At 46.3% G+C, this 14,164-nt stretch overlaps 1 protein-coding gene across 1 annotated transcript in view; it reads left to right on the plus strand.

Moving 5' to 3' along the window:
- Positions 1-8,868, plus strand: part of BMP10 (bone morphogenetic protein 10) — a 41,439-nt gene extending 32,571 nt beyond the window's left edge. Inside the window, exon 2 of the mRNA XM_075342917.1 lies at positions 7,871-8,868. Within this exon, the coding sequence (XP_075199032.1) occupies positions 7,871-8,805 (935 nt within the window). The 3' untranslated portion in view covers positions 8,806-8,868. The remainder of the gene's footprint in view (positions 1-7,870) is intronic.
- Positions 8,869-14,164: the final 5,296 nt, after the last annotated feature.

The following is a 14,164-nucleotide window of genomic DNA, read 5'->3' on the forward strand; positions in this document are numbered from 1 at the left end:
CCTGTTGCCTGCCTCCTGTGTCTGAACGACAGGTCATAATGAAATATTGCACTTGCAGCTCTCCTATTTCCCACCTGCTGCTTACCTCCTATGTGTAAATGACAGATCACTATGAGATATTGCACTTGCAGCTCTCCTGCCCTCCTTTTCCCAACCCATTGCCTGCCTTGTGTGTCTAAATGACAAGTCACTATGAGAAATTGCACTTGCAGCTCTCCTATTTCCCACCTGTTGCCTGCCTCCTGTGTCTAAATGACAAGTCACTATGAGACACTGCACTTGCAGCTCTCCTGCCTTCCCTTTTCCCACCCATTCTCTTGATAGGTCAAGAGACATTGCACTTGCAGTTCTCCTATTTCCCACTCGCTGCCTGGTTCTGTCTGGCTAACAGTTCACTCTTGTTTCAGTGATTTTCCCCCACCTCTGACCTGTCAGGCACAGGAAGAATCAGGAAGGGGATGTTGAGTTGCAAGTGCAGTGTCCCACCCCAAAGTACTTGTGGGTCATTTGCATACAATTTCAAAAGTGGTTTTCTACAAAACTAGAAATTTCCTCAATCAAGCTATGGATTTAATCAGCATAAAAGCTCATGCAGATACATGATACTAGTTTAGGGTGTAAAGTCTTTATGTGCCCTGCCTTTTTTTTTTTTTTTTTTTATATAAATATCTAATATATAAAGCTGAGTGTGTGTGTGTGTGTGTGTGTGTGTGTATGTCCGCTAAAGGAATCCGCACCGTCGCATTTACAATCACGAAATTTTGTACAGACACTTCATGTGACTCAGGGAACGTCGTAGATTATGTTTGGGCGGGAAAATTTAACCCCGTGCTTTCCAGTTACTCTACAAAAATCCTGCCGCCATTAAACTGAATGGGTGGCACGGTGGCTCAGTGGTTAGCACTGCAGTCTTGCAGCGCTGGGGTCCTGGGTTCAAATCCAACCAAGGACACTATCTGCAAGGAGTTTGTATGTTCTCCCCGTGTTTGTGTGGGTTTCCTCCGGGTACTCCGGTTTCCTCCCACACTCCAAAGACATACAGATAGGGACTCTAGATTGTGAGCCCCAATGGGGACAGTGTTGCCAATGTATGTAAAGTGCTATGGAATTAATAGCGCTATATAAATGAATAAAATTAATTATTATAGAGCTGGGAGCTGCTTGCTATAAATAGCAACTGTTAGTGGTTGCTATAGGAACAAAATAAACTGTTAGTATAAGATAGGATATAGAGAGACAGAAAAAGACAGAGAGAGACAGCCGGGAAAGACACAGCCCGGGAAAGAGACAGCCCGGGAAAGAGACAGCCGGCCAAAGAGACAGACCGGGAAAGAGACAGCCCGGGAAACAGACAGCCGGCCAAAGAGACAGCTGGCCAAAGAGACAGCCCGGGAAAGAGACAGCCGGCCAAAAAGACAGCCGGCCAAAGAGACAGCCAGCCAAAGAGACAGCCCGGGAAAGAGACAGCCGGCCAAAGAGACAGCCGGCCAAAGAGACAGACCGGGAAAGAGACAGCCCGGGAAAGAGACAGCCAGCCAAAGAGACAGACCGGGAAAGAGACAGCCCGCAAAAGAGACAGCCGGCCAAAGAGACAGCTGGCCAAAGAGACAGCTGGCCAAAGAGACAGCCGGCCAAAGAGACAGCCGGCCAAAGAGACAGCCGGCCAAAGAGACAGCCGGCCAAAGAGACAGCCAGCCAAAGAGACAGACCGTGAAAGAGACAGCCCGGAAAGAGACAGCCAGGCAAAGAGACAGCCGAGCAAAGCGACAGACCGGGAAAGAGATAGCTGGGCAAAGAGACAGCCGGCCAAAGAGACAGCTGGCCAAAGAGACAGACCGGGAAAGAGACAGCCCGGGAAAGAGACAGCCGGGCAAAGAGACAGCCGGGCAAAGAGACAGCCGAGCAAAGAGATAGACTGGGAAAGAGATAGCTGGGCAAAGAGACAGCCGGCCAAAGAGACAGCCGGCCAAAGAGACAGCCGGCCAAAGAGACAGCCGGCCAAAGAGACAGACCGTGAAAGAGACAGCCCGGAAAGAGACAGCCAGGCAAAGAGACAGCCGAGCAAAGCGACAGACCGGGAAAGAGATAGCTGGGCAAAGAGACAGCCGGCCAAAGAGACAGCTGGCCAAAGAGACAGACCGGGAAAGAGACAGCCCGGGAAAGAGACAGCCCGGGAAAGAGACAGCCCGGGAAAGAGACAGCCGGGCAAAGAGACAGCCCAGTAAAGAGACAGCCAGGCAAAGAGACAGCTGGGCAAAGAGACAGCCCGGGAAAGAGACAGCCCGGGAAAGAGACAGACGGGCAAAGAGACAGACAAATACAGAGAACTGAGACAGACTGATGCAAATACAGAGAGATAGAAACAGACAGACAAGGAAAGAGACAGATAGACAGCGACACACAGACAGAGACTGGAAAAGAGATAGAGAGACAGTTACTATCCCGGGCAATGCCCGGGTACTACAGCTAGTAGTTAAATACAAATTCCTTCCAAATGGCTGAAATATGATTTTGGAGGCTTTGTATGTATACAACAAATTTGATTCTAAATAATTTCCTGCCTATGGAAATCATGGTGAACTTAGAAATAAAGGTCTAACAATTCTGAAAATATGTTACTTGTTAACGAATCCACGATCTGTGGCACTATGCCAGTTCTGCAGATGCTTTAATCTAAGGCACACCACCATATTTTGTACATACATACATTCTCCTGCTTCAAACAAGTGTGCGAATATTCAGCGCACAAGTTCCCAGGCAAGAAAGGTGCTAACAGCACGGGACTGACCCGGAGGCAGTGAGAGCAGACACGATGCAGACCTGTCTTTTCAGCTGGATTATTTCAGGGCACCTGTAAGGGTGTACAGGATGAAATGCAATTCTGCAGAATGGTCATCATAGATGCAAATCTTTTATAACACACAGACACAGTTTGGTATCATATCACAGCACCCATTTATAACCTGCTTATTTCTACAGATAATTTCTTGTAAAAGGCAAAATGTATTCATATATCCCTAACACTTATGAACCCAAGTCATTGAAGAATGAGTATTGCAGCAGGGATATCATGATTGAGGCTCTTTTACGTAGGTCAATAGTCAGTCAATCCCAATTCTTGACCTGTGTAAGGGGTACTTCACACATAGCGAGATCGCTACTGAGATCGCTGCTGAGTCAAGTTTTTTGTGACGCAGCAGTGACCTCATTAGTGATCTCGCTGTGTGTGACACTGAGCAGTGATCTGGCCCCTGCTGTGAGATCGCTGCTCGTCACACACAGCCCTGGTTCGTTTTTTTATTGTTGCTCTCCCGCTGATAAGCACACATCGCTGTGTGTGACAGCGAGAGAGCAACAATCCTGAATGTGCAGGGAGCAGGAGCCGGCGTTTGACAGCCTGCGGTAAGCTGTAACCAAGGTAAACATCGGGTAACCAAGGTGGTTACCCGATATTTACCTTCGTTACCAGCCTCCGCAGCTCTCACGCTGCCAGTGCCGGCTCCTGCTCCCTGCACACACTAAGCTAAGTGGTGTGCGCTGGTAACTAAGGTAAACATCAGGTAACCATACCCGATGTTTACCTTAGTTACCAGTGTCCGCAGCTTCCAGTCGCCGGCTCCGTGCAAGTGTCGCGGGCGGAGGAGGGGACTCTACGCTCTCCCACTGCTCGGGTCCGGCTGCCGCTGCTGCGGCTGCTGCTGCTCGGTGGTGGCTCGAGCGGTGGGCCGGATCCCGGGGACTCGAGCGGCGTTCCTCGCCCGTGAGTGAAAAGGGGATTTGATTGTGGGGATTTATTGTCCGTGACGCCACCCACGGTTGTGGTGATAATGGTGACACCACCGCTGCTCTGGACGGGGATCCCGGGAGCGGTGACAGGGAGCAGCTTGGTTGTTATTTCTCCCCTCCGTGGGTAGGGGGCTGGTTGTCCCGGGGCCCGGTGATGGGGTAGGGATGGATGGCAGGCGAGTTACGGGGCCTGGCGAGGTGCAGGGTCGCAGGGGCAGCGCTGTGCTGCACGGCATGGTGGTACTCACTCAGCCCATTGATGAAGACACAGTTCTCGGTAAAACACTCGGCTGGATGGACGGGTCCCACAGACGGCTGCGGTGTTGTTTCTCCCGGCAGGCTGATGGTGACTGCCTTTCCCTGCACCTAAGTACGGTTGATAGTTCCGATGGGTTCCCACCGGTAACCCGCTCCCCAGCTTGGATATGGGCTGGAGAAGCCCCTCTTTGCCCGCAGGCTCTGACCCTGAGAAACGGTTGCCTTGGCGGTGGCGGTGTCTCCCTCTGTTGGTTGGACTGTTGCCTTCTGTCGGGACTTGACTGTTTGGAAACCCAGGAGGTCCCCTTCACTAACGGATTCAGCAAATTCACGGCGACTCCTAGCCTTGCCGGGGTCCGAAAAGCCCTTCCAGATGGTGCTGGCTTCTCTTTGCGTACCGGTCTGGTACCACCGGGCCACCGCCCGTCCACGGTCCTTACGGTAGACTCCAATCAGCCACTCCTGCAGACGGTCACCACTGTCTGCCAACCTTGCTGATCCGTCCAGGCCACACACCCGGACCAACTTCAGGCTGCTCAACTACCACTTCCTTCTGCTCACTTTCACTACTCAACTCAATCTCCTGGTTTTCCCGCCTCCAGGACTGTGAACTCCTCGGTGGGCGGGACCAACCACCTGGCCCACCCCCTGGTGTGAACATCAGCCCCTGGAGGAAGGCAACAAGGGTTTTGTGTCTGACTTCGATGTGCCTGCTGGGAGTGTGGGGTATTGGATGTTGTGCTCTGTGGCCCCTGGCTTGTCCAGGGCGCCACACAAGCGCAGCGTTGCTTGCACGTCGCTGGGGGCTGGTCACTGGTCGCTGGTGAGATCTGCCTGTTTGACAGCTCACCAGCGACCATGTAGCGATGCAGCAGCGATCCTGACCAGGTCAGATCGCTGGTGGGATCGCTGCTGCGTCGCTAAAGTGTGACGGTACCCTAAACCTTGCAGCAATCAGCCAATGAATGAGCAAACTTTGATTTGTCAGCTGAGTACATATTTTTTGTGGCTTAAAAATAAAAAATTATTGACAGCAAATTTCATATGCCGGCACTATAACATATTTTTAAGGGCTAAAAAGTATATGACTGATTGTACTTCCCCAAACAGTTTGCAATGTCCAATGAAGAAAAAAAAAAGCAGTAACGTGAGTGTCAATCAATTTGTTATTTTACCATAGGTGCATTTTATAGCCAGAAATATGCTCTGGTTAATGGACCCTTAATCTTGACAAAAAGGCTATATAGCATTGAGAAGTCACCAAATGTCACATCATGTTTAGTCTTTGTAGATGTCCTTCTGCTTAAAGAGGGCCAACCACCAGGATTTTCATACATAAACTAAAGCCAGTGCTATACTGGTGCCATCATGCTGATTCTAAATATACCTTTAGTTGGGAGATTCGATGCATACGTTATGAAATATAGGCAAGTAAAGCTTGTGAAATGCACTGTTATTTGATAGATAGCACAATATCTAATAGGTGGGTCAGGTTTGCTAGTTATTTCCGCTCCTGTCTGCCTGCCTGTCCTTCCTCCCCCCTGTCCTTCCTCGCTCCTTCTTCCCCTTGTAATAACAGACAGAGGGAGGAAGGACAGGCAGGCAGATAGGGGCGGGAACAATTAGCAAAACCGAACCCACCTATTAGATATTCTGTAGCTGCTATCAATGAAATAACAGTGTATTTCACAAACTTTGCTTGCCTATATTTCAGAAAGTATACATCCGATCTTACAACTGGAGGTATATTTAGAATCAGCATGATAGCGCCAGTATAGCACTGGCTTTAGTTTATATAGGAAAATCCTGGTGGTTGGTCCTCTTTAAATCACTGCTTTAACAAGAATGGAGAGGTGGAAGTTCTAAAAAGGCTGTACAACAAACTTAATAGTCATCTGCCGCAGTCATTAGTCATTTCTCCTTGAAGTTACCTCGCCAACTCTTTTTAAATTGATTTCTTGACCTGCCATGCAAAGTCACTGCCAGTCCAACTGAAGAAGATACCAATTGATCCAGATTGTTGAATAGTTAGTGCTGCGGCACATCTCACATGACCATTGACAGTTTTACCTGGGCCATTAAAAAAGAAAAATATAACAATATCACCCTTACTGAAAAGATCTAAGGAATCATAGTTATTCTCAAATGTAACCAATTGTTGTAGGTCATTTACAGCCATGGTTGGATACAGTATATCACAAGAGTGAATACACCCCTCACAATTTTGTAAATCTTTTGTTATATCTTTTCATGGGACAACACTAAAGATCTGACACTTTGATACAATGTAACGTAGTCAGTCTATAGCTGTATAACAGTGTAAATTTGGTGTCCTCTAAACTCAACATAGCCATTAATGTCTAAACACTGGCAACAAAAGAGTACACCCCTAAGTGAAAATGGCCAAATTGTGCCCAATTAGCCATTTTCCCTCCCCGGTGTCATGTGACTCATTAGTGTTACAAGGTCTCAAGTGTGAGTGGAGAGCAAGTGTGTTAAATTTGGTGCTAATTGCTCACACGCTCTCTCATACTGATCACTGGAAGTTCAACATGGTTCCTCATGGCAAAGAATTCTCTGAGGATCTGAAACAAAGAATTGTTGCACTAAATAGAGATGGCCTAGACTATAAGAAACCCAGAAACTGAGCTGCAGCATGGTGGCCAAGACTATATAGCGGTTTAACAAGACAGGTTCCACTCAGAACAGGCCTTACCATGGTCGTCCAAAGAAGGGGTTCAGCGTCATATCCAGAGACTGTCTTTTCAAAATAGACTGATGAGTGGTCCCAGCATTACTGCAGAGGTTAAAGGGGTGGGGAGTCTCAGTGCTCAGACCATATGTTGAACACTTCCTCAAATTGGTGTGCATGGCTTTCTTTCCAGAAGGAAGCCTCTTCTAAAGATGATACACAAGAAAGCCTGCAAACAGTTTTCTGAAGACAAGCAGACTAAGGACATTGATTACTCTAACCATGTCCTGTGGTCTGATGAGACCTAGATAAACTTATGTGATTCATATGGTGTAAAGAGTGTGTGGCGGCAACCATGTGAAGAATACGCAGACAAGTGTGTCCTGTCTAAAGTCAGGCATGGTAGTGGCAGTGTCATGGTTTGGGGCTGCTAGAGTGCTGTGTTGAGGGGAGCTACAGTTCATTGAGGGAACCATGACTGCCGACATGTACTGTGACATACTGAAGCAGAGCATGATCACCTCCTTTCATCTTCCAACATGATAACAACCCCAAACACTCCTCCAAGATGACCACTGCCTTGCTAAAGAAACTGAGGTTAAAGGTGCTGGACTGGCAAAGCATGTCTCCAGACCTAATCCCTATTGAGCATCTGTGGGGCATCCTCATATGGAAGGTGGGTGAGTATAAGGTCTCTATCATTCACCAACTGTTATACAAGCTGTACTGACTACTTTACATCATAACATCAGTGTTGTCCTATGAATACATATAGTAAAATATTTTCGAAAATATGAGGCGTTTACTCACTTTTGTGATATACTTTATGGACTGATCAGTCATAACATTAAGACCACTGACAGATATATTGATTAACTTTTGACAATGAAACCTGTCAAGGGGAAACATATCAGACACAGAAAAAAATAGTAATCGTAAGGATCTGAGCAGCTTGACAAGGGACAAATTGTGAGGGTTAGAGGACTAGGTTAGCGCCTTTCAACAATAACGGGTCTTTTGAGGTATTCACAATATGCCAAGGTTGTTATTTACGGTATATATATCACTTTATAATTCTGCTTACAATATATTTTGTCACTGATTTTAATTTATTATATATTTATTTTAAAACAGATTTTTCCATGCCATACAGTGATGTCCCAGAGGTGAAGAAATACCCACTATTCTTCAATGTGTCCATTCCTCAACATGAAGCAATAGTAATGGCTGAGCTTAAGCTGTACATACTGGTTCCAAGAGACAGGGTGCCTTATGATGGAGTGAGCCGAAAAATTACTGTTTACGAAATACGCAATGATGATCAAGGAGAAAGAAAGGTGGTGGAACTGGCCTCCAGGCTGGTATACAAAACAGTGAGCGAATGGGAAATGTTTGACATCACGGAGGGTGTGCTTCAGTGGAGCAGATCAGAATTTGCCACCCGAATGCTGGAGATTCATTTACAAAATCCAGACATTGATCTGGAAGATGCAGTGGATGCAAAACTGGACATAGATGTGCGACCAGAGACCAAGCATGAACCTTTGCTTGTTGTTTTTTCAGATGATCAAAGCAGTGAAAGGAAAGAAGAAAAAGAGGAACTAAATGAGATGATAAGCCATGAACAGGAAGTAGGCCAAGAGAACGTAGAATTTGGGGGGATAGGTAACATGCCAAGTGAGGAATCCCTGCTGCAGATGAGATCCAACATCATCTATGATGCCAGCTCCCGTATTCGAAGAAATGCAAAGGGCAATACATGCAAAAAGACCTCACTCTATATCAATTTCAAGGAAATTGGTTGGGATTCATGGATTATTGCCCCCGCAGGTTATGAAGCTTATGAGTGCCGAGGTGTTTGTGCCTATCCCTTAACTGAAAATGTCACACCAACCAAACACGCCATTGTGCAAACTCTTGTCCATATGAAAAACTCACAAAAGGCTTCTAAAGCGTGCTGTGTGGCAACAAAACTGGATCCTATATCCATCCTGTATCTGGATGCAGGAGTAGTTACTTACAAGTTCAAATACGAGGGCATGGTAGTGTCAGAATGTGGGTGCAGATAGTAGTCCATGGAAGGAGGTGACCTCTTGTAAATTTGTACATTTTGTATTTCCTTATTTAAAGAGTTTATTTAAGATTGTGTGTACAGTTAATATATGTTTCTAAAGGGCTACTAGGAAGTGCAAAACCTCCACTTGGTCCCCTTATACCTGTAAGGTATCAGCGTGATCCAGAGTAACCCTGGTTCTGTAAATTCGACACTGCTGATAACTTCATCTCTAAATGGGACTTAACTGTAATATTTTTGCCAAGGAAGCAATATGTCACTTTGAAACTGATAAGCAGATTTATTTGTATATCTTGTTGTGCTGTTTTTGCTGGCACGGTTCATAGTAGTCCAGCAACAGGAACTGAGTCATAATCATTTTTGATTCCCCAAAGATTTGTTCCCTAACTAGATAATAAACTTAGCCTCTAATGTACGGGTCAGTATGAAAGTTTATCTTAACCAAAGGAATCAAATGTCACACAATACAATTATTATATTGTTTTATATAATTACATTTATAAAAAGTGCAACATAAAGTACTGGAGATATAATGATTATGTCTGCAACCCATATAAAAATGTATTTTCATATTTAAAGGAGTTATCTGAGACTTCAATATTGATGGCGTAGCCGTACCAAAAGGTAATGAATATGTGATCAGTAGGGGAGTGACAACAGGAACCTTACTGTATAGCTGTGCCCAGTGCCGACAGTGACGAGATGTGCTCAGTTACTGAGCTGCACAGCACAACTCTGTTAACTGTATAATGGCCACGGATGAGTACTGCTTATCCACCTGCTATTCAAATCAATAGGTGGCAGATCTGCAGTTCCCGATTGCGGCCACTTTGCAGCTGACACCTGCACTGGGACCAGCTGATCAGCAGATATGCCCAGGAGTCGTACCCCCATAGATCAGATATTCATGAGGTACGGAAATAATAGGCCATCAATATAAAAGTCCTAGACAACTCATTTAAGGCTCATGCACACACACACATTATGGCCTTGTTTTGTGCTGAGAATGGCTCCCATATAGGTACATGAACACACTATTGTACCGATATCTGATGGTAATTTTCAGAAGACAAAAAATCATTGCATGCTCCATTGGATATCATGTATGGACCCATTACGCCCTAAAATGATTTCTTCACAGGCAAAATATCTCAGTGTAATGGGGCAGTGCATGGAAGCTATATAGCTTTGCCAGTTTGTATGAGGTCCAGGATAAAACATGTGAAGAATTGTTCCCTTTCCTATGAAATATTCGTATAAGGGTCTACTTTGGGTCATTATATGACCTCTTTTTATCTGATAGTATATTGTGTTGTTGTAATCACAATGTAGAGTATTATTTGTGAAGCAATGCACTCACCATTGGGTGATCTGCTGCATTTAACAGCCTTTGATACACCTATACTCGGGTTTACTGCTCTAAATAATTAGGACGAAATTCTCTGGTCAATGTTTGTTGGCATCCTTTGGTCCCCAGTAGCCACCTAGTCAAGGCTTCATTCCATTCTTTGGTCTCCAGTAGCCACCTGGACAAAGCTTGTTGGCATCCTTTGGTCCCCAGTAACCACCTGGACAAGGCTTGTTGGCATCCTTTGGTCCCCAGAAGCCACCTAGTCAAGGCTTCATGCCATTCTTTGGTCATCAGTAGCCACCTGGACAAAGCTTGTTGGCATCCTTTGGTCCCCAGTAACCACCTGGACAAGGCTTGTTGGCATCCTTTGGTCCCCAGTAGCCACCAGGACAAGGCTTATTGGCATACTTTGGTCCCCAGTAACCACCTGGTCAAGCCTTGTAGGCCTCCTTTAGGCCCCAGTACTTAGAGGAGATGCCCTTCCAGCCCCTAATCCTTCAGATGCCTGATTATCAAACTTTTACTGTATACCTTTAGCCTGACATGCTTTCAGCCCGGCAGCCCCAGAACTTCCTATGAATTTTATTTAGAAGATGTGACATGATGTTATTGTGTAACTTTTTCCCTAGATTATGTGCTCTACAGCGAAGTCTCAGCACACGTGGGCTGTGTGTGCCAGTGGTGTAATTGCATTTATACCGCTCAGCATAATGAAAGACAGATGCCCTCACAATTGATCTGTATAGGGTTCTCACCGAATTGCAACTGAGAAGGAGAGGGGGGCAGGGTGGGATCACTTGTTCATTAACCTCTTCAGCGACCAGCAGAATATGGTTATCATCAGCGCTCAATGGTTTTTATTTAACCTCTGCAAGATTGTTTTACTTTGTTTTACACAATTGAGAAAGAAAGACTGCAACGTCAAGGAGAAAATGATTTGTGGCGAGAAGCAAAACGTATGCTCAAAGACTTGGCTTGAAATTCTTTTTCTTTGTCAGGCAGAAAATAAGCAAAAATAGAGAAAAAACAAGATAGGGAATAAAAAGTAGCTGGATGTCATTTCAATTTGTGTTCAGTTTTGTACCAAGGGACTAATGTACAAAAGTAAGGGTCACTCTGCATCTCGTTTTCCACCCTTACAAGTCCTTGAGTTCTCCTCTTCTACCAAGTTGTTAAAATGTTATTCGGCTAATTCTAAAGATATGTGTTTCACTGAATGGTGGCTAAGAACGAGTTCGATCACGAAAAGGGACCCCCAAAAGTTGTTTTTTAGCTTTTCAAATATTCTAAGAGTTAAAGGTAAAATATCAGGGCAATTTCACATTTGACTGAAGCCAGCCCATTCAGCAACTGATCATTGTGGGCAAAACTTGTCTAACCCTAGTAAGCAGCTATGATGCCCTGTAAAAGCACCGCATATATAGCATTAAACACATTGATTTGACACCTAGTTTATTGAAAGGGCAGAGATGTAATACATTGTGATTCAAGTCTCCAAACTAGAAGCCAATCTTTGCAGCAACTCATGTGGCTCATAGATTGGAGTCTTTTATGTGAACCCCTTATGATGTTCATATGCTCAAATAAGTTAAATAGAAATATGTTTTGGAGAGAGGACAATACTTTTAAACAAATATTTTTTTTTTGTATTAGACCAGTAATAAGAGGAACCAGTCAAGTCCCCATGCACCCAGAACCACAAGCGGTTCTGGGTGCATATTTCTTACCCCAGCATAACTGTCCCAGCCTATAGTAGCATACATAAAGAGATCTTTACAAAAAGTATTTATAAAGATTCTTTATGATATGATAATGAGGCCAGGGACTAGTTGGAAGGGCATTAGTCATCTTGGCTAGTTGACCCCCATAGCATATAAGCACACCCCTGTAGGCGTGCTATCATGCTAATGAATGCCCAGCGACGATGAGCTCAGCTCTCTGCTGCCACCACGCCCGACACTGGATTTCGGGTTAGTGCGCATGATCCCAAGACTTCCAGTCATGCACACTACACCAGTTTCAAGCCAGGACACGTACATCCGGCTTCATAGTGCATATGTCTGGAAGTTCGGGGATCATGCGCACTGAGCCAAAATCCAGCATCGGGTGCCGTGGAGGCAGAGGTGAGAGTGATCTCTGACTCTGCGCATTCATTAGCATGTTAGCACAGCAAAAGCGGCGTGCTTACATGCCAAAGTGGCCGACTAGCCAAGGGAACTAACGCCATTGAAACTAGTCCCTGGCCTCATTAGCATAATATAAAGAATCTTTAGAAATAATTTTTCTAAAGATCTGTTTATGTATGTGTACTGCCCCGTGCTCGGCAGCCGAGCCGCTCGTATCCGGACCTTCAGTGCGTGGCTCGAGGATCTCCAGCCCTGGGGGTCTCGCGGTCACTTCAACGGAAAGGGGGGTTGTGGTTTCGGGACGTAGGTGTACGGCCTGAGCCGTGTTAAGTTCGTGACACCACCCACGGGATGTGGTGAAGGTGGACACCACCGCTGCAGTTACGGGGCACCAGGGGGAGATGTTCGGCAGCAAGTTGTTAACCCCTCCAAGGGCAGGGATGGTGGCCCAGGGACCCGTTGGGAGTGTTTGCCAGTGCAGGGAGATGGGCGACCGGAGGGTGCTGTTGTACTCACTATTAGTAAACACACGAATCTCTGGTAAACCAAGGTGATGGTGGTCGGTGCCCGCAGCCGGCTGCAGTCTGGTCCCCCACCCAGCTGGTGGTCTCTGTCTTTCTCCCGCACCTGTGTTGAGTGGTGGACTACCTGTGCTTGCAACTTCAGGAGTCCGCTCCCGGTGTGTTGTTGTCTAAGGAGACCTTTGCACGCAGACGCTGGCCCGTGGGATCTCTGAGCCGTGGCGGTGCCTGCTTATCCCCCTCGTTGGGCTGTTGCCTTCAGTCGGGACTTTGGGTGGGACAGGACCTCTAGTCCTGGCCGCAACCAGTTAATTAGCTAGCCCCCAGTAGCTTCTGGACCTAGCTTCAGGGTCTGAGTACCCCCCTGTGTGCTCCGGTTTCCGAGTCGGTTCCCCATGTCGGTACCGGCGGGCTACAACCCTGTCCCGGTCCACCTCGGTTCCACTGAGTCGTCTTCCCGACTCCTGCAGACAGAGGCCTCCGTCTGCCTCCTAGCCAAGGGTACCAGGGCTCTTACGCTGGCACCTGCTCAAATTGGTTTCTCTCCTCTGCTGGAGCTGCACACAGCTCCAGCTCACACACCTCTCCAACTTGAACTCTCAACCTTATCTGGCTACTTTCCCACCCCAGGCTGTCTGAACTCCTCGGTGGGCATCTTCCAACCGCCTGGTTCCGCCCCCTGGTGTGTCCATCAAGCCCTGAGGGGGTGACTAGGGTTTAAGTGTTTGGCTGTGTGTTACCTATGAGGGACAGGTGTAATGCGGGGCCCTATCTGTGACTACCTGGCCCGGCCAGGGCGTCACACATGCTACTATAGGCTGGGACTGCTAGGCAGGGATTAGAAATATGCACCCAGAACCGCTTGTGGGACTGGCGGGTGCATACAGGACCTGACAGGTTCCTTTAAACAGTGCAGATTGTGGAACCGAAACCTCACAAACCTCTCCAGTGATTTTAGTTAACTAAGTTTGTACAGTGATTTATGTTGAGTCCAGTCTACACATAGGTGGTCTGGATGTTGTCCATATAATACAGACAGATGTGTGAAACAGCCCAAATGATTCATATAAAGTCATTTATCACTGCTGTGACCTTACATGTAAATTTCTCTTAAAGACAACCCTTTTTAGGTATAATGGTGGTCATATTGATTGTTTTTATCAACTGGATAATGGTGATTAACCCACATTTTTACACCATAGTGACATATGGGGGGAAATGTTCTTTAGGTATATTGAATAGTATTTTGCTTGAGCATTTACAAGCCTAAACTAGGGGTGCAAAACAAGAAGAGGCACAATAAGTTTGTTTTTCTGATAATGATGAACTCCTGATTTTGCGCTACAAATGCTGACC

Source organism: Anomaloglossus baeobatrachus, chromosome 4 (assembly GCF_048569485.1).
Source record: "Anomaloglossus baeobatrachus isolate aAnoBae1 chromosome 4, aAnoBae1.hap1, whole genome shotgun sequence".
NCBI lineage: Eukaryota > Metazoa > Chordata > Amphibia > Anura > Aromobatidae > Anomaloglossus > Anomaloglossus baeobatrachus.